The following is a 19,973-nucleotide window of genomic DNA, read 5'->3' as shown; positions in this document are numbered from 1 at the left end:
GCAACCCTACCACAGAGGGGCCAACTGTGATACATTCAGATCGCTTACCGCACAGTTCACTTGTAAACCTCTCATGTTGTTAATTTTTAATTAATTGGACTGGGGGAATGAGTGTACATAAGTACAGTATGTTGCTGGGAGGACTTGGGGGGTGGGGGGAGACTTGCTGAACAAGTCTATGTTTAATATTTAAAGTATGTTATCCTGCGTCATATGCCTTCGCTACTTGTGGAGGATAAGATTAAAAGATGTCTTCCATTGTGATTGGAGCCAAGAGTGTTTCCTGATAATCAAGATGAGATATTGAAATGACAAAGTCATGCATCACTCCATGGTAGGGCTCTGTCATTTCATATGTGAAAAAGCCATGTTGATTTACTATTAAAATTTCACCTGCGTAATATCCGCACTGTGGAGGCTTGAAGTAAAAAGACCTTGTGATCCTGTCATCAATATTTCATGATGCAAGTCATAGAAAAAGTAATTGACTTTGATACATTCCACCAATCTCCTTTGTCTGTTCCTGTTGAAATTTATCATGTTGACTCACTGAGAGCAGAGAGGATCATCGCTGTGATGTTCCATCCCAGGGCTCTCTCTATCACCCCTGACATTGTGCATGGAGTGCAATTGTTTTAGGGCAAAACAGGTGTCAACCTACATCAATTCTAAATGCTTTATGGATGGGATTCTGAGTACGCCAAATGGAGGGTTTGATCTATTGAAAGGGCCAGGGAGAATCTCCTGCCTCAATCCAAATTCATTTCCTTCTGTGTCCTTTTCATCTCCTCTGTTCCCTCGTTCTCTAGTCTTTAGCTCCAATGAAAATGTATTTGCATAATGATAGATCACTTTTACGGTGCGAAAAAAAAGACACCTAAAAAGAGCCTCTCTCTCAGGGCGGATGGGGTATAAGCCACGTGGAAGCGGAAAGAGAAGGGAGAGGTGAAAGAAAGAAGCAATAAAACGCAATTATACATTCCAAATAAATCCATAATTCTAACACGTACAAATACCAAGATAGCAGCCTCTCATTATTTCATTTCGCAAAGCCACAAAGCCTCATTCAAAGCTGCAACGGGTCTTACAACATAGCAATTCCTCTAATCGCTGGTGTTGAAAAAGTGAAATGACAATGTCGCCAGTCTGGCACGGGAACCCTTTCTTGGAGGTATTACTAATTACGTTTCCATTATCATGCTAATGTGAAGTCTCAACGTAGAATCTCATCTAATTATTATGTTATTTGTTATATCTCTGTTAGGGGAATAATCTAGGAGTGGGAGGGATCATATTGTAACAGGTCTAGGTTTTCCAAAATGTCGTGCAGATATAGGATGGAGTGGGTGTTGGAAATTAATGAGCACTTTGTGAACACAGAGGAGGAAGGTTATTCTGCTGCAGTCTCTGATGTGCCTCTAAATTACCTTGGGATCTGACATCCTGTTTTCACTCAGAGCGATCAGCATGAGCATTTGAAGTTAGTCATACCAAAGGTCACTCAGAGCCCAAGGAAATAGAGACAGGCCAATGTGCAGAGATGTAACTGTTGGAAAGTGATTTCCAGGATCCGCCTGGTCAACAGACCATCAGACAAACAAGGACCTTTACTTAGATGCTTGTCATTTGACTTGATGAGATTCATTTCAACCCGAGAGCATTTATACAACCTACAGCTTGAAACAACACAATAAAATCAAGCCCAATTAGAACATTTGGAAAACTTTATGAGAATACATAGCATGTTTGACTGCTCGCAAGACCATAATATCCAGTAGGATGGGTCCAGACATCTGAACGTCTCTTCAAAGAATCCCACAGAGCGACCTACCACAGTTTCTCTTCATCAGAAGGGCCTTTGCCGCTTGGCTACCTTGTTGTTAATAATGCATGAGTGCTAAGTCGCCCCCCCCTGTCCATCCTCTTGACAAATGTCAGAGGTGAATGGTGAAGAGGTGTGAACAGCACCTTCTTATATATAACGGCACTTCAAGCACAGAGGCAAATTCTATCCCCCACTCCTCCATCTCCCCGCTGTGAATTGATGGCCAAATGGATGAGCCTGACGTACCCTAGTCACGGCCCCCGTTCTCCCGCCCATAATTCTATCTGCCTACTTTCTCCCACATTTGTGTGCCCATTACAATGGAGCATGCACAAAGCCCTCTCCCATTTGCTCTTCTTCTGCTCAAAAATCTGAAAAGTCCATTATATACTGTTTATTTTAATTAAAACAGAGGACGGCGTTCTCCTTTTCCAATCATAGGGATGTCCATGGATTTGCTCTTGAGCGCTGAAGCCTGGATTAAGACTCATATCGTATTCATACAGGGAAGGTGAATTGTCGTTGATAAAAGAGGGTATGTGTATCTCCGTCCCTGAGACGTATGATGACATTACATGTTCAAGAAGGTTCTTCAGAAAGCAGGTTCCTGAGTGATGCTATGCACCTTGTGGAGCTGAATTATATACAATCACATATCGAGAAAAGCCACAAGTAAGAGAGAAAGCGTCCTGTTTACTCATTGAAAAGATTGTCAGTACTTTTGTGCCAACATTTTTGTCAAAGGGGATTTGGGGCCTATCAAGAGAAAGCATTAGCAGTGCCTTCATAGGATTTGGCGTGGCTTTCCCCTGGCAACAGCAACCAGTGTATCATTGATTAGCTATTTTCACTGTCGCATTTTGGCACGGGTAAAGCGAGCAGGATAGATAGGTCAGTTTGTTTAACAGTTCAACTATGAATGGTTATTTTTAAACTACTGAATAGTTCATTATTGGGAAAAGGCAGGTTTGAATCCATGCCCTATCAACAAAATCCCAAGCAACAATAGAAAATTACGAGGATCTTATGCACCTGAAAATGATGAGGATGTTTAGCACAAAAAGCTAAGCAAAAATAATGGACTTGATTTAATTGGCTACTTGTTCACCTGAAGCCCAATTACAGAGTGGGCAACTGATCCAACCCACACACTCCATGATACTGTTAGGTCCACACTTCCCTGGCATGCATACTCCACCTCGGACATATGGTGAGCGACCATTGTGGGGATTGTGGCTTCAGGCGACAGTTCTCTACCTCTCACCAGGAGACACGCCAGGGATAAGGGCTTCCCATGGGAGGGATCAAGTAGCAAGAAACACATTGATTTGCCCCTGACTAGTCATGGTGGACAGTGCTGATGAAGTGCTACATTTCCATTGTGCAAGCTAGACACTTTTTTAGGAAGGTGCAGAATCGTACATCCCCTGGGATCGGGCAGGTAGTAGTGAGCACAGGATTTGTTTGAGTTATCATCTGCTTAGAGTAAAACACTATCGTTCTATGGACTAATAATAGGCTCAATTGCCCAAGCAACTTCTTGAAGGGCATACGGAACAGGCTTTTTGTTGTTGTTGTTGTGCGCATATGCTGATATCAGAAAGGGTTGTCTTTGGGTATTTGAGCTGAGCTGTTTCAGAGATGCCTCAAGGGAATTTCTGAAAAATGACAGCAAAAATTTCTAAGCACATTCAAAATAGATTGTGTGACAGTTGATGTCAGCTCAGGTGAAGCGCTGGCCTGGAGGGAGCTATCATCTAACAGCTTTGGTGGAGCCCAAGATAGAGCACGGCCCGAGAAATGGGGTCTCAAGGGCATCTACAAAGAGACGCTCCAGAGGATCAAGCTATCTTTCAACTGTGTAAACTAGCTAGTTAGATTGTCAGCTTTTCGCAGAAGCAGAGCCGGGATTTTGCCAGTTCTGAAACGAGAATGAAAAATATGGAAGGACAGAGAGGTCAAGTCGAATAAAGCTGAGAGTTGAGGAAAGCTACAGCCACATTGGTGAGTGTTGACAGTACAGCGGACGGCATCATCTTCACACACAGTTGTGCACGGATATTCAAGTTGTAAAATGATTTTTGACAGTGAACATAGTGTTACGGTATATTAGTCTGAGACTGTCAGTATCAGTGTTGATGAAAACATGAATGCTACACTGCAAAAAAGGTCTGCTAAAAGAAAATAAATGGACACTACATTTCACTCAACACGATTTTTAAAAAATAAGTTGGTTCCAGTCTAGAAATAAGTAGGCTTAAGAATATACCACAAATGAAAAGATAGAAACGAGTAAATCATTTTTGAAACAAGATCATAAATATTATATTTCCAGAACTAAGATTTTAAATCGTGGCAAGCAGAACAATGTGCAGTGTACCCACAAACACAGTGCTTCCGTCTCTTTATGAGGGACATCATCTGAATCAGCGGGTGCAGCACTACCTGTTCTTGATACAACATACTGTTTCATTCCAAACACCTTTGGTCCTTTGACCCATTCTCCTGCTATCTTCCCCCTCTCTCTCTCTCTCTCTCTCTCTCTCTCTCTCTCTCTCTCTCTCGTCTCCCTCTTTCTTTCCGACTCTCTCTTTTGTCTCTATTCCTCTTTCTTTCTTTCTTTCTTTCTTTCTTTCTTTCTTTCTTTCTTTCTTTCTTTCTTTCTTTCTTTCTTTCTTTCTTTCTTTCTTTCTTTCTTTCTTTCTTTCTTTCTTTATCCCTCCCTCTCTCCATCTTTCCGTCCCTTACTCCTTCTCTATTGCTTTCTCTCTTAAAGTGTTTCTAGGGGGCATGCCATTGGCACAGGCAACCCATTTTTGATCATTTTTTTTTCTCACTCACTCTGACTGGCAGACAGTAGACATTATACAACATGATGAACTGTGAAATAAGAACAGCATGGAGTAAATAATACACCTTAGCCTGACGCCGCAGGAGGGGAGACAATACCAAGTCTCTCCATTGTAGATTACAGCATCTGTGGCCCAGATGTTCTGTTTGATTCAAAGTGACAGAGCTGCTGCATAAACTAGGAACATACGATACTGTGTCAAATCCATTTAACATCAAAGAGCCAATATGGTTTTAGCTTTAACAGACCTTCAAGGACCTCTACGTTTTGGATGTGAACACCTTACGCTTTCTTGAGGAAGATGTGGCTTCGGCGTAGAGATGAAAAGTTACGTTATAAGGATCAGTATTTCATGCTGGATATGAACCTCCAATCTTCGTCAGCAGTAAAACTACAGTATCAGCACCACTGCCATCATCCTACCTTTGTATGTTTTTTTTTGAGTGATCTCTCTGTTATAAGTGTAGTGTAACATAATGTTGTAAATTGCCCTGAATGCCAGTTCTCTAGTGAATCTTCAGCGTACCCCTTCCTAACAACCACACATACAGTATGCTTGGTTTTATATTTGTTTTCAAGACGTTCATGTTCATGTACAGTAATTGAGTCTTTGAATGAACAACCATCAACCATAAGCTTCAAGTAGTAGAAGAATCATTTTCAATGTTGTTTACTGTAGTTACAGTAGGGTTGGCATATTTATCCCTGAACTCAATTGCCTGCAAATTGCACAGTCCAAATGCTCTGGAACAAGAGCACATAGTCCGAACCACAAATTGATAATGGAATGGTGCTTTTTTCTGGATTTATGAAAAACCTTGTCATTCCAACTCTGGTTAACATTATTTGATACTGTATATCCACACTACTTTTGAATCTTTTGTAAACATGAAGCCAAGGGGGTGGAGTGTGTTCGACAGTGAGACCAGTAATCTCCCCAGAGAACTGTCGATCACCCACAGAACAGATGAAGGTCATGTTACTCTTGGACTGATGGGGGGAAAAACTGATTTATGGCAACACATTAACATGGACGCATGTACAGACTGAGAAATGGAGCTAAGGTAACTGAAAATAAGGCTAAGCAGCTAAGCAGTTCATTTTCGATGGGAGAAGAACATCCAGCGTCTACAGGCCCCCCAGGGAGACTCTCCCAGAGGCCCTGCTTACTCTTAAACCCACCTCCACTGGGATTAGTCATGCTGTGACATTTTCTTGATGACAAATTCATGACAGGATTCAGAAGCCCTTCCACCCTTCCTCCTGTGTGGCGGGGAGGCCTGTTGGTGAGGTTATGGACATGAAACGCCTTTGGGGATCCTAACCCTAACGACACACTGGGGTCTCTGAGCTCATGGTAATAATGGCCCAGCCTCCAAGCCTTCATGATCCATCACTTTGCACCATGTGTTATGCATTGACCCCTTTGACTACTACTCTGAAGCCCTATACAGATTGAACCTCCTGAAGGGTTAAACATGATGGGGTGGATCTGTGACTACCTGTGGGTCAATGAAGCTTGGGGTCACCAGTGGGTCACCAATGGAAAATGAAGCTTGGGGATTCCTTGTTGAGAAACATTTCTAATGCAATCACTCAGAATGATGGATGAGAAGAAAAAATTGTACTGTTATGTACTGGGTTTTACCACTACTGTTACAGTCCCAGTAGATCAGGTAGTTGTCTTGAACGTGTTTACAGTTCAAAGCTGCACACAAGGAAACGTAAAAGTTGTCTGTAGAAAAGGAAATGACCACATTTCAGGGGTTGTTTTAGTCAATTTGTACTAGTTCAGTAACCTTTACTATCTGCTTTTCAAACTAATGAACTACCTTAGATTACTAATTGTGTTAGTAGAGTGTTTAGAACATGTTATGCCAATATACATCTGCTTTTTTCTCCTATCAATATCTAAGGGAGCTAGGGAGTCCTACTTAACCCACTCTTTTATCCAAGAGTCCCGGAGATATTATTGAGACCAGGTTGCTGAAAGGCTTGAAATATTCAAATAGACTTCGAGTGTCTGTATCCTCTGGTGACCGTGACAATTAGAGAGACTGACAAGAGGGTGGCTGCAGTGACATCTACTGAGAATCTTCTGTGTCTGAGTCGGCCATCTTAGAGTACACATTGGGACTGCATGAGACAGACGAAGGCTGGCGGACAAGCAAACAAACATCAATCAGGGAGCGCCTAATATGAAAGAAAACTTAAATATTTATTGATTTTCAATTTTATTTTCTATACATTTGAAAGTTAAGGTGGACATTGAATACTGTAAGTTATGGACACCAGGTGGAGGTGGTTGCTCTCCTCCTCTCTCAGTCTACTTGTTCCGTACCCACCACTGACTGTCAGTCGTTTATGTCTGTCAAAATGAAAGAAAAGAAAAGCTATTGTATCTTTCTGGATATAAAACAAGTTGGACGCATTAATACACATTCACACATACAAATCTGGAATGAACTCCTCAAGGCGGAGCTGGCAAACAGCCAACATCATGAAATAATCACAGTCCTTTCGTAGTCTTAAATCACTTGTGTGGATTGTGCCTTATTGCCTTTTAAATGGCTGTGGAAAAGATAAGAAAAAAAAACAGTTGACACACAATGTCCACAATATGTGACCTCCAGTCCCCCTTTTAAAATCACCACAATAGAAGGAAAGTATGTCAAGCTAAACCAATCATTGCGCAGAATTGCCGTGTCTTTTTATCTCTACCGGGCCTGTTTCCTCACTCTTTCTTTCCTCTGTCCTCAGGTGTTTATTTTACAAAATAGTTTCTAAAAAATAAATACAAATATTTCCAAGACTGTTGTTTGCCTTGACCCAAATATCACCTTAGTGACAGAACAGTCGGAGGTCCTCAGTTTCGTGCCTCCTCTGGTTCAACATCTTGAATCAGCTTCTGTCCTTCTGCCTCTTCTCTCTTTTCCACTACATATTTTGCTCCAACCAGAGGAGTAACAGACATGGTCAAGATAAATAAATAAATACAAATGAATAAATACATAAATATGTTTTTTCTTAAATAAATACATATTAATCTCAGATAGTTTGCCTTGGCTTGGGGAAAAAAAACCGAAGTAAACCCTTTCTGTCTGATCTCATCTCTTTGATGGTTTTTTAAAACGCCTCCATGGACCACGTATTTGAGTCCAGAGAAAACAGACCTGCCAAGTAAGTAATCGCTTCCAAAGTAATGCTGTCGTGGTAACACATCAGGTATTGCATGACAGCCAATACCTGTACTCTGTAAAACACGCTCCTCTTTGTAAATGTGATTTGATAACTTCTTTTCATCCCCAGGAGTTCCCCAATTTCATCATTTTCTTTAAAAACCTAAGACTTGAGGCATATCTTACAAGTTTTGGGAGCAAGGGCTTTGAACCAGAGTGGATTTGACACTCGACTGCATCTTAGAGAAGGGGGCCAGTTTCTGTAGGATAGTTCTGACTCATGGGCCCGGGACACTGTGCAAGGGAGGTGTGTGGGAGGTGGGGGGAGGTGGGGGGTGGGGGGTGGGGGGAGGGGAGGTGCTGGGCGGGGCAGGGGTGTTTGAGTTTGGTCTCTCCAGAGGAGGGTGCTAGGAGCCCTCTTCCTCAGGGTGTCCCGGGGCGTAATAGCCCGCCAGCTGTCTGAAGCGTGGCCCCCAGTCGCTGAGGTACGAGAAATCCTGCTCGGACGTGGTGGACAAGGTGTGAATGGAGCTGAGGGAGAGGGCAGGAGAGCTGTTGCCCTCAAAGGCGTACGTCTGGAACGAGTCATAGGGCGGCACCGAGAGGTCGGCGTCCGCCTGCTCCACCTTCTTGCGGATGTAGCCTTTGAAGAGGGAGAAATCGGCCGCCGCGCCCCCCTCTCCGCTCACTTGGCCCTGGATCCACTGGGGGAGCGTGCGCAGGTCGGGCCCCGAATCGGAGCTCTTGGCCTCGGGGAAGTCATAGAGGTTCCTCAGGGTGCTCATGTCGTAGGCCTGGGTGTCCTGCTCACCTCCTCCCTCGTCGTTGTATTTGATGACGTTGTCACGCATGTCCTCTTCGTCCTCTGACATGCGCTGGGCCTTCCGGTGGCGCTTCAGGGTCAGGATGAGCAAGACCAGCACTGATGAGAGAAAGAAAGAGAGAGAGGGGCGGGGGAATTAGAATTGGAGTTGGGGAGGTCAGACTTAGAAAGCCCGTTAAGGCTTTTGGACTTTGGACCTGGTAATTTCAAGCTTCTGTTAAAGTCCAAGATTGATTGTTAACTCTTTTCGTAAGTTAAGTGTGTTTGCCAATTGCAACAAGTAAAGGTATGGGAAAATTGGAATTTTTGATCCTGCTCCTCCAAGGTTTTCTATCAGTCTGACTTAATTGAATGAATGTGCGATCGCACTGAGCATACAAAACGTTGGCACACTTAGTTGGTTCCAGTCTAAAGGGTTTAAGTGTTCCTATATTGTGTAGCTCAGGCTCACGGTAACACTAGACTGCTCAATAATATCTGAAATGAATTAGTTTGAACTGAATAAAAGTCCAGGTTTTTTACTTTAAGCAGAAAGTTTTGCCAATACTCCCACTCTTGCGTCACCTCTCTGAAGTTCAATAACTTTGCTTCCAAGGTAAAACAACTTTACAAAATCTAGGTATCACATTCCAAATACAGGACCATTGATTTTCCCCAATCCTTATTGTTTGTCCAGAAATATGATATCTGAAACTTAATGGGGCCTGATTTGTCTGTCAATACCCTTTCAGGTCCAATGCTCTGTGCAATGCCTGATTATGCCAGTGCTGTGCAGCACTGTCCTGCCATGAACTTACGAGACAGAAAAGCTAACGGCTGGGAAACTGAATCCTGAATTAAAAAGGAAAACAATTGAGATGGATCACTTAATAACCTAATGAGATGAAGGGAAACAAAAGCTGTATCCATCTAGATAAATCAATGAAGCTTTAATCCCAGCTTAGTTATTTTAATTACTGCCTACATTTCTGATTAGCAAACTCCCACTTAGCTTCGCGCCCCCATAGCCAGATCCATCACCAGTCCCCAGGGCAAATTTTATTCTTGGACTGTGCCTGCAACATCCTGTATGACTTCACCACTCTAAATGTCAGTCCCAATGTTGCAAATTAAGTCATACAAAGTGAGACTGTATGGAGATCAAAATGCAGTATGGTTATTAATGTTCTTGTTCTAAAACTGGTTGTTCCCATCCTTGATTGTGATGGGCTATATCGCTTTCCATGCCGTTGTAAAATCCAGCATAACCTTACAGGTTGTCCTCATAACATTCTTTAACATTCCATATTACTGCACATCGAATATTTCAGATAAAAAAAACATGGCAAAGGTGTCCATCTGGCTGTTGAGTGGCAACGATTTATGTAGGAACTTTACTTTGTAGTGGCGGAAGAATTACGGTTTATTATTAAACTATTTTGTGTCTAATTGTTTTTAATTATGAAACCATGTCAAATATTTGTAGTAACAGTTTTAGAAAGGCAATAAGCCCTGCGAGTCCATGTTTTGCGCTTATTTTTGAACAGGTCAGGGGGTTATCGGCACTCCGCTTCGCGTTGTGCCTAACAACTCCCCTTACCTGTTCTAAAATCAGCGCAAAACACAGCCTCTTGGGGCTTATTGCTTGAATATAACATAGACAATCATCCGACCCCTTCAATGATAGAATAATACTATCTATTGTTGCACACTGCCTAACCATGGTCAACAAGGAGTCATCAGAGTGGCTAACAATCAACTACTCTCCAGACAATAATACTTTCACTGTGAGCTATGACCAACCTCACATGATGGATATTTAGACGAGACAATAATCATTGATGCAAATGCTACAGCAGCCTAGGCTTCAATTCAGAATCATCCTGAGAAGAAACATCTAATCCACCGGTGTTTGACAATAGCCTTGGTTCCCTGTCCTCTTCAAGGCAACCATAACTGCCTGCCTTGCAGTACTTTAAAACAGCCTGGTTCTATATGGTCCTCTGGCCCTTGTACCTCTCCTTCTCCAGGAAATACACTGTCACTCTCCCCTTCTAACGGATGGTGCCTGGCTGAATGAAGATAAACGTACGCTTGGGAAAGACTGTCTAATTTAAGATGGTTATCGTTGCGTATCGACTCATATTTGCAGGGCAAGTATCAAGGCATCGAAGTCTAGTATCTACATAGAGATGCATGCTGGGAGTCCATTGGGCGCTTTTAACTTGGGCTTCTCCTTGTAATGGGTAGTCAGTTTAAGAATGAATCCCATATAAAGATGTAATAGTTATCCCCATGGATGGCTTGCAATCCTGGGGCATAGTTGCAATTAAAGGTACTTAATATATTCAGGTAAACAATGTTCCAACTAGCTCAATGGCATTAGAAGACGCCTTCTCTGTAGGCTACTTTAGCCTCTACCGTATGTCTCCTACAGAGAATCCTGGTGTTATTACAGTGAGGAGTGCTTGGCCTCAGTTAGATCATCTGAGCACAGGCTAATATGTTACCTCCTCGAGTGAGTCACTGAGCACACCTGAACACCATTCGTTTTTTCCTCTCTTCCTCCCCCAGGCTATCTCCTTTGTTCCATCCCAGAAAAGGAGCAAAGAACTGCGTCAGTGACAAGCATATTAATCTGTATAAATGACTTGTTGCTTGGCTCAGTAATTGTCTTTATTTGGCACAAACGACTGGAGAATTGGCTCCAGGGCAGAGCGGGGCCCGTGTGGATCTTCAGGATCGCTGTTTGAAGGCAGACGCGTTCACCGCTGATGAACTGGGACTCACACGGAGTAGCTCTTGAGTGACGATACGCAATCTTGTCCCTTCTCTAACATTGTCTGGAGAACTCCAAAGGGGGCACAAGCATCACCGGCCCATTGTGTTTATTTTGATTCAGCATAATTGGAGTCAGTTAATTGCCGTTGGTTCAGGAAAATAGACTTGGCTCATCCAAACCACTGATGCATGCTGCTGCACATGCCAAACATGCACTCTGTTATCACTCTTGTTTCCCCACTGATGGGGTAGGTAATGGGAGGTGGAAACCTTGAATTCATCAAGCCCAGCCGTACACAAACACAGCAGCTGGAGCCGCTAACAAGATGCCTGCCTGTCGCCCATAGAGACTGAAGAACAATAACAGTTACAACGGAGGATGTATGGCCCACTTCAGAAAGTCCTTCAAGTAGCCTATTGAAAAGCAAACAAATCAGGCAACTCTTAAAACGACATTAGCTTCTCATTTTAGATCCATCCCCCGTGGTCTTAGGGTTTTTAACATTTCAATCATCATAAGAGGCAGGATCGGAACCACCTTCTGTTTGAACCACGGCCCCCGCCAAAACACTACTACTAATAATAATTTCAATGAGCAGATTATTTGATCAGAAAGTCACACATAGGAGGGATTTGAACCTACAAACTCCTGATCTGCAGTCCAATTCTCTACCACTGAGCCGTAGCGATCCCCAAACTATTTGCTACACTAGCCACGGTGCACGCACAGGAAACCTGTTCTACCTGTGAGGCACCAATGCTCGGCTATTCCTCTGTGTGCAGATGTTCCCATAAGCAGACCTGACAAGAAGGCAAATCTACCCTTGGGCAGCACTTGCCGCTCCAGCCCAGGAGTTCATCACAGCAGATGGGCCCTAATTGGAACGGATACGTGCAGATGCCTCGCAAAACCAAATGGATTCATCACGTCAGGCCCTAAATGAACTGATGGAGAGACTGTTTGTTTGCAGGGTAATTAGGCAGAGATGTGTTTTCATTTTGCTCATCATCCAACAATTGATCTAATAGGGAGGTCTGGAGGCCTTGGGAGAGCTGGGGATCTCCCCCAACACGCAGAGGAACAGAGAGAGCGCTTCACGACTCACTCACTGGATAAACCAAGGTTTTGTTTGTGTGTGGGTGTGTGTGTGGGTGTGTGTGAGGGAGGGAGTGGAGGGAGAGAGGAGTCGTTTGAGATTCCGTGCTGCAAGCTGACATTCACAGCGAGTGGTTTGTGCTCCAGTCTCCCTTTCCTTTTAACAAATGGGACGGCTGTTAACATAGACTTGTCTGTTCTCATTCCCCTGAGTTTGGCACTACCAGAATGGAAGCAATGGTTTTAGGTACTCCTGTCAAGATACTTTCTAAAAGTTGCTTTGTAAAAAAATAAATAAAATAAAAACACTTAAAAAATAAATACTTTGAAAAAGGATCAATCACCTTTGAAATGAGTTAAGGCTTTTGTGAAAACCCTTAGAGCTCAAATGATCATAACAGCTTTCAAGACTACTTCACACAAATGGAACACACATCCCACTCCTAATGGTGTGCAGGTGTGTGGGACAGGCAGTAGTCTTGGACACAGCGGTGCTTTACCCAGATGGTCTCTGCAGCCCACCACGTAAACCACAAGCCCCCTTCTCTGCACCCTTGGCTTGTTATAGCCTCATTCAGATTTGTACGGCCTTTCTGTTTTGAGGTCCAAGAGGCTTTTAAAGTTAATAAAATATGAGAGGTTACTTTTGAATGTCGCCATGCTTTACTTAATGGAGACATGACTGCTCTCATTAAAGACCTCTTAAACAATACCACAGTCCTCACACGGCCCTATGTAAGTTAGTAATGTTTTCAATTATTGAGAACCGAGGATACGTGTAAGAACTGAAGGAGAGCGGAGGTGAAGAGATTCTGATGGTTGCAAAATGTTTCTCCCCCCCCCCTTCCTCCCTAACCACAGCTGAGAGGTTATGATGCAGAACTCATGAAACTTTCAGAGATGACTATACACACCTCTGGTCCAGCTCTTCTACTTAGAAGGCTTTATGTATGTATATCGATGTGCTTGTGTGAGTGCGACTATGTACAAGCACAAGGGTGTGTTGGTGTGTGTTTGGGACTGAGTGTCTGTGAGGTTTTGCGTGCGTGCGCCTTCATATCTGCAGATGTCTGGAAAGCCCACTCTATTTAAAGCGAGGCGTTCCTGGGGGAAACAAGCGCTGATGCTGCTCTTTTGCCTCAAAGCTCTCCTTCCCCGGCTCAGTCGACTCTCCTTCCCCGACTCTCTCTCTCTCTCTCTCTCTCTCTCTATCTCTTTCTCTCTCTCTCTCTCTCTCTCTCTCTCTCTCTCTCTCTCTCTCTCTCTCTCTCTCTGCTGTGTTTGGCAAAGTGGCTTGATATCATTCATAAAGTCCAAGATCGTAGGCACTCTCTGCTTGAACAAAAGCTCTTTCTTCTTCAAAGATGCCCTGCATGAGAGTTACCCTTAGAAAAAAAAAGATAAAAAATTGATCAGCTTTTTTTTATGTCATTTGTCCTTGTTTTTCAGCCATTAAACATGCGATTCCAACTCCAAAAAAATATAAAACTTTTAGAAGTGGACAATCCATTAATGTTAACACGCATGGCTGCATGAGTCTCTACATGCAGACTTGGGGCTTGTTCAGGTTTTAACCTATGGTGCTTGTAGTTACACCTCAGCAGTTCTGCATCATAAACCAACCCTTGAGCGATAGTTTAGAGGGAAAGTCAACGTACCGTATGCTGTGTAGTGAGAGCAAATAAGTGGGCAGTTGATTAATACTGGTGGGGAGGGGGGACTGTGCTCTCTGGAAACAGGTATACCGACTTGATTAAACATGCTGTTCATTTGCTCAAGAATTGTCAGTCTTTGAGCATACTGTGCTGTTGAAAACAGCATATGCATTTATTGTGGAATTTTTAAGCTCAAGTTTTAATTATTGAATTTGTTTTAATCCTTTCAAATCATCTTTCCGTGTACCTGAACCTTCCTAAAATGCCAAATGGACAGGCTTGGGAACATGGAACATGGCAATCTCCTGTCGGTTCCTGTGTTCCATCCAGGGTCCATCCAGAACAATCAAACCTGGTATTGGGTTGAGGGTGTGACCAGGGTATCATCTCTCTGATTCTTACCTATGAGGATGAGCATGCAGACCAGCAGAGCGATGAGGGCCCCGGGGCTGAGCGAGGCGCTCATCACGTACGCCGTGGCGTTGCACGACTGGATGGCGCCGTTGTTGTCGCAGCCGCACACGTGGATGGTGAGCGTGCCTGTGGAGCTCAGGGCCGGAGGCCCGCTGTCCACCACCAGGATGGGCAGCAGGTACACGTTCTTCTCATGGCGGTTGAAGCCCGAGCGCTGCGTCCTGATTCCCGCTGTGTTGTCTGGAGGCGCGAGTGAGGAGGAAGGGGAGAGAAGGAGGAGGAGGAGAGCAGGAGGAGGAGGAGAGGAGGAGGAGGAGGAGAGGAGGAGGAGGGGGAGAGGAGGAGGAGGAGGAGGAGAGCAGGAGGAGGAGGAGAGGAGGAGGAGGAGAAGAGGAGGAGGAGGGGGAGAGGAGGAGGAGGAGGAGAGGAGGAGGGGGAGAGGAGGAGGAGGAGGGGGAGAGGAGGAGGGGGAGAGGAGGAGGGGGAGAGGAGGAGGAGGAGGAAGAGGGGGAGAGGAGGAGGAGGGGGAGAGGAGGGGGAGGAGGAGGGGGAGAGGAGGAGGAGGAGGAGGAGGAGGAAAGGAGGACGAGGAGGGGGAGAGGAGGACGAGGAGGGGGAGAGGAGGAGAGGAGGAGGAGGAGGAGGAAGGGGAGAGGAGGAGGAAGGGGAGAGGAGGAGGAAGGGGAGAAGAGGAGGAGGAGGATGAGGGAGGAAGGGGAGAGGAGGAGGAGGAGGACGAGGAGAGGAGGAGGAAGGGGAGGAGGAGGAGGGGGAGAGGAGGAGGACGAGGAGGGGGATAGGAGGAGAGGAGGAGGGGGAGGAGGAGAGGAGGATGGGGCAGAGGAGAGGAAGAGGGGGACAGGAGGAGGAGGAGGGGGAGAGGAAGGAGGAGAATGGAGAGAAGAGGAGGGGAGAGGAGGGAGGGGGAAGAGGTAGGAGGAGGAGGGGGAGAGGAGGGAGAAGGGGAGAAGAGCGAGAGGATAGAGGAGGAGGGGGAGAGGAGGGAGGAGGATGGAGAGAGGAGGAGGGGGAGGAGAAGAGAACAAATCAGCCTCTTGTTGTTGATCTTGTTGACCTTGACTTCATTTGCTGTTGTTTATCTGCCCTTGGAGGATCCAGATAGCTCGACTGTACAGCTATTACACAGTTACTTATTCTTGTTTGAACCCTGATTCCCTGTGGAATTGAGCATGCAGCGTATTCATCAGCCCTTGACTTGACAACATTTCTGAATAGGATTTCTCACAACATAAAAAACAATGAGGCTTGCATTCATTTATGAGTCATCTACATTGATGACAAAAAAAGACAGCAACAATGAACATGTTTGACTTTCAGAAGACAAAATGTAAACTGAAATAATATTTGTCATAAACTGAAGAAACATTCGTGTTTTTGCGAGGACATTCCAATGAGGACTTTAGAATCGTCAAACAAGCCCACAGCTGAATCGTCGGTTTTTACTGCTAAACCAGGGAATCTTTCATCTCTGCCTCAGTTAATATTCATTATGTGCTCCTTTTAGTCAAATAAAACCCTGAGAGAAAACAGGCGGCAGTTGGTGTTTGAAATGATGCCTCGGAGACGAAAGCAGCTCTCCAGGAGACCGAGACAAATGTAACAACATACACAGAAGGAGCCTTTGACAAATACAGTGAGAGCAGCCGCAGTGGATGGACTTGCATACAAGGGACTGACTGGGCCATCCATCTCCGGAAGCATATATCACTGTGATCCATGCAGCCACAGCAAATCTCTGACATGTACTCTGGCACACTGTTCCCATTACCGCCCCTGCTTATGTACAGGAACTTTGCTGACTATCGCACCCGTGGCTTTGTCCTCTTGACTTTTACGACAAGACTCATTGTGTAAACTCTTCTCCTCTCTTTAAACTAAACAGGGTCCAAATCAACTCAAACACTTGCCTGTTCCATTTTGTTTAATTGTTGCAGACTTACTACTTCTACTACAACTGCTGCTATGTGCTGTTATTACATCATGTCCCATTTAGTATATGAGTTTCCCCTACTTCAGTGCACATTCCAGTAAGATACATTTTTACATTTAGGTATTTATGAATTCAGTTTGTAAGTCTGGGTTTGATTGAATGTCTACTGTACAACAGCGTTCAAAACAGTACTGATAAAAAAAAAAAAATCAATGTTGGAAGTGTTTGCTGACTTTGAGACAGACGTGTCTTTCAAACATGGGAACTGAGGCGCGGCGAAGCGTCATTTTGGTATGTAGGTTGTGTCATTGTCATGAAACTCGGTTCCCTCCCTCTCGGCGTACTTTCAACATTGACTGAAAAAGTTTGGCGGCATGAAAAAGTGTCTGTTTGTCCTCCTGTGTCAGAGTGCCGAGACAGAATACCATGTGAAGCTCCGATGGTGGAAAAAAGAGTGACAGATTGAAAGTGACAGGTTGACATATGTGTCCATGAAAACAGACGTACAGTGGGGGGGGGGGGGGGGATAAAAAAGGGCTGGTGGCTCTGCTTGTTTGGGGAGCCTGCGCACCAGCACCGAGCGTCATCGTGAGGGGTGTGTCCATGCGTGTGTTTCCATTTGACTGTAACTTCTGTTCTTCTATATGATGCAGAGCTTAGTGTTGGAGTGAGGAACTGTGAGTGCCATGAGGACAGCAGAGGACAGCAAGTCTGGGTGTCCCTAAGGCCGGGATTCTAGTGTGTGTGTGTGTGTGTGCGTGTGTGTGTCTGCAGTCCTTTGTGAGAGTGTGCTTACGTAGGCATGTGAGTTGTTTGTGTGTTCGTGCATGTGTATGTGTGTGGGGGGCTTTTGTGTGTATGGGCATGTGGACTTGTGTGTGTGTGTGTGTGGATGAGGCTGCAGCACACAACCTTCTGACATTTCCCTGGCTCGCTCCCCTGACATTTTCATCGTGTCAGATCAATCTTGATTTAGCCACGTGTCACATTCACTTAGGTACACATCTCTAAACAGAGATTTGCTAACATGTAATCCTTGTTGGCTTTGCAGGGTCAACAATTGCAACAGTGAAAAACAAAGTTTTGTGTCGGAAAGTTCACATTTGACAGTTTACTAAATGTATGGATAGTCGTGGGTGTAGCAAATCTTTTTTTTATTTTTTTTTATCACATACAGCACAGTAGAATGTACTTTCAAATTCCCTTTCATGGCACAAAACTGCAAACTGTTGGACGCAAGGCTCTCCATGACCTTTCCGTCCTTTCAATTAGAAACTGTGCTCCATGACCCCTGACCCCCCCAGCCTCTCACCTTTGACATCCCAGAGGGTGAAGTGGCGGTTGCTAGCAGCATCGGGAGCCAGGGTGAAGTAGAAGCGATGTCCAGACTGGGGCTCGTCTCTGTCCACCACGCTGATGGTGTGGATGAGCTGAGGAGGAGAGGGGAGGACAAAGATGGGGATGAGTTGACGTAGAACAGAAGGCCAGCTGGCAGAATCTGACCCGGTTGGTGCAGCCATTTCAGAAAAGGATAAACTGGGAAGTTGTATTAATTCATGCGGAGACAAAAACATGCTTGCTACTCTGTATTCTGTTGAACTGGAACCCAAACACTTGATTTGCATTTCCATTTCCAACCAGACAGATCACAACCATGACGTGCGCAGTATAAGGGCACACCTATTACAAATGTTAAAATAACATTCATACCCATCCTCCAATCAGAGAGGAATTTCCAAAGCATATTTGACTGGTGTTATGTTTCCCCTCAATAAGACAGTTCAGAGATCAGTGATGAAGGCGGGGTCTGAACATAACGACGAGGTCCAACTATGAGGAAGGTGGTAACTGAGGAGGAGTGACTCGTTTGCCACTATGACCTGCTGAACAAGCCCCCTAACTTTTCACCTCAACACAGCTTCTCAATGACAGCCCTTCCTCCCCCTGTGACTCTGCAGCCAAGATGCGACTACAATTTGACAAATTGCATTTTAACATCACATCAGCAGGCCTGTGACCAGTGAGAGCACCATGCTTGAACAAGTAAATAGAAAGGAAGAAAAAAAGGGTGTTAGCTGTTTTTTAAATTACTTGTCTATGTTACACAACAGATGGGGCCTTTTTATGTTGGACAGAGGGCCTGAAAAGAGAGGGAATTCTCAGTCGTCCTAAAATCCAACCTTCCGGTTTTTTCATTACATTATAGGCCTGTCAAAAGGCTTGTGGATTTCATTTCACCTCAGGAAGTCAGCAGAAACACTAATGAGAAACTAAGGCCTGACACATTTCCCAAAGCTGCATGTCTTCAGGTTATTTCTTCCTGCTGTTAAAAGTGAAAAGGGTATTCTTTATCTCAAGCTGCACCACGTAGGTACATCTAATCTGTCCCTTCAAATATTGCCTGAAATGGGACGTGAAAAATGCTACTCGAATAAATAGTTTTCCTCTGCTCTTAGGGTCGGGTAGAGTCTACATGACAAACAGCCCCAGTCTTTACACTGGCACTTCTCACAAAGATTACAGCTTGGGCATTTGGAGGACAGAATTCCTTTTGTCTGGGCCCAGGGTGATACTCAATCTGATAAGTGTTTGGGAGAATACATCAAGCTATTACACAGAGGATAGAGTCTGATGTCTCCTCTGTTAAGAGGAGTTTCCTATATTTCAGGGTATTCTTTTAGCATTTTATTGCCTTTTTTGGTGACAGGGAGAACGAGTGGAAAAGCAGGGAGAAATGCAAGGGGATGACATACAGGAAATGGCCCAGGCTAGAATTGAACCAGGGCCCCTGCCTGTGTGGGCCTATGGGCTAAGCGCTCTATTCAACTAGCCACCAGGCTTCCGCAAGAGTTGCAGAGGGCTTTGTTAACAGAGGCATCCGACAGTTCCCACCAGTCCCTCTCACTGTACTTTTCTTTTTTTCTTCATTCTCCACTTCTAGTGTTGAATAGATTCCCTTTTCTGTTTTTCAAAAAAACTCCCATGGAAATCATTCCCTGTACCTAGTCTTAATATCCTGTCAATGTATTTTTAGCAGATTTTAGTTTGAGTTCAAGGTACGTAATTGTACATTTCTGCTGGATAATGAATGGTTGTCAGGTCAAGAACACAATGTATGATTGATCCCGGTAGTTCTGAATTCTAAGCTGTATTGTAACCCATGAACATTCTTCTGTTTGATAAAGCCTATATTCCGAGAGAGTGCTCATTCACTCAACAATGTGGTCTGCTGAATTAAACCTAACCCTGCAATATAATTGGTAATACTTTCTTGTTTGTTGCGCTGTGTTTATTTGGGAGCTGAGGAGATTGTGCAGGGACTTTGAACAAACTCTCGCTGTAATTTTTCCTTCAAAGGCAGCGAATATGGAAAGTTCTGTTTAAAATTCAAGCACTTTCCATCTCATCTTCTTGACTCG

The 19,973-nt window shown here is 44.4% G+C and overlaps 1 protein-coding gene and 1 long non-coding RNA gene across 2 annotated transcripts in view; both read right to left on the bottom strand.

The window, feature by feature from the left end:
- Nucleotides 1-6,875: 6,875 nt before the first annotated feature.
- On the bottom strand, nucleotides 6,876-8,168 carry LOC146273235 (uncharacterized). The gene is made up of 2 exons (XR_014766616.1): nucleotides 7,517-8,168; nucleotides 6,876-7,247 (listed from the first exon to the last, which is right to left on the bottom strand). It is a non-coding gene; the product is annotated as an uncharacterized LOC146273235 (long non-coding RNA).
- A 65-nt stretch (nucleotides 8,169-8,233) lies between these two features.
- The window catches only part of cdh22 (cadherin 22), a 97,157-nt gene continuing 85,417 nt past the window's right edge, over nucleotides 8,234-19,973 (bottom strand). The window contains exons 11-13 of the mRNA XM_084705377.1: nucleotides 17,867-17,984; nucleotides 14,592-14,843; nucleotides 8,234-8,777 (exon numbers count right to left, since the gene is read on the bottom strand). Coding sequence (XP_084561503.1) covers nucleotides 8,263-8,777; nucleotides 14,592-14,843; nucleotides 17,867-17,984 — 885 coding nt within the window. The 3' untranslated portion in view covers nucleotides 8,234-8,262. The remainder of the gene's footprint in view (nucleotides 8,778-14,591; nucleotides 14,844-17,866; nucleotides 17,985-19,973) is intronic.

The sequence above is a fragment of the Hypomesus nipponensis genome, chromosome 9 (genome assembly GCF_054491055.1).
Source record: "Hypomesus nipponensis isolate SF chromosome 9, ASM5449105v1, whole genome shotgun sequence".
Taxonomy (NCBI): Eukaryota; Metazoa; Chordata; class Actinopteri; order Osmeriformes; family Osmeridae; genus Hypomesus; species Hypomesus nipponensis.
The sequence above is the reverse complement of the archived record's forward strand: the minus strand, read 5'-3'. Positions and strand labels throughout refer to the sequence as shown.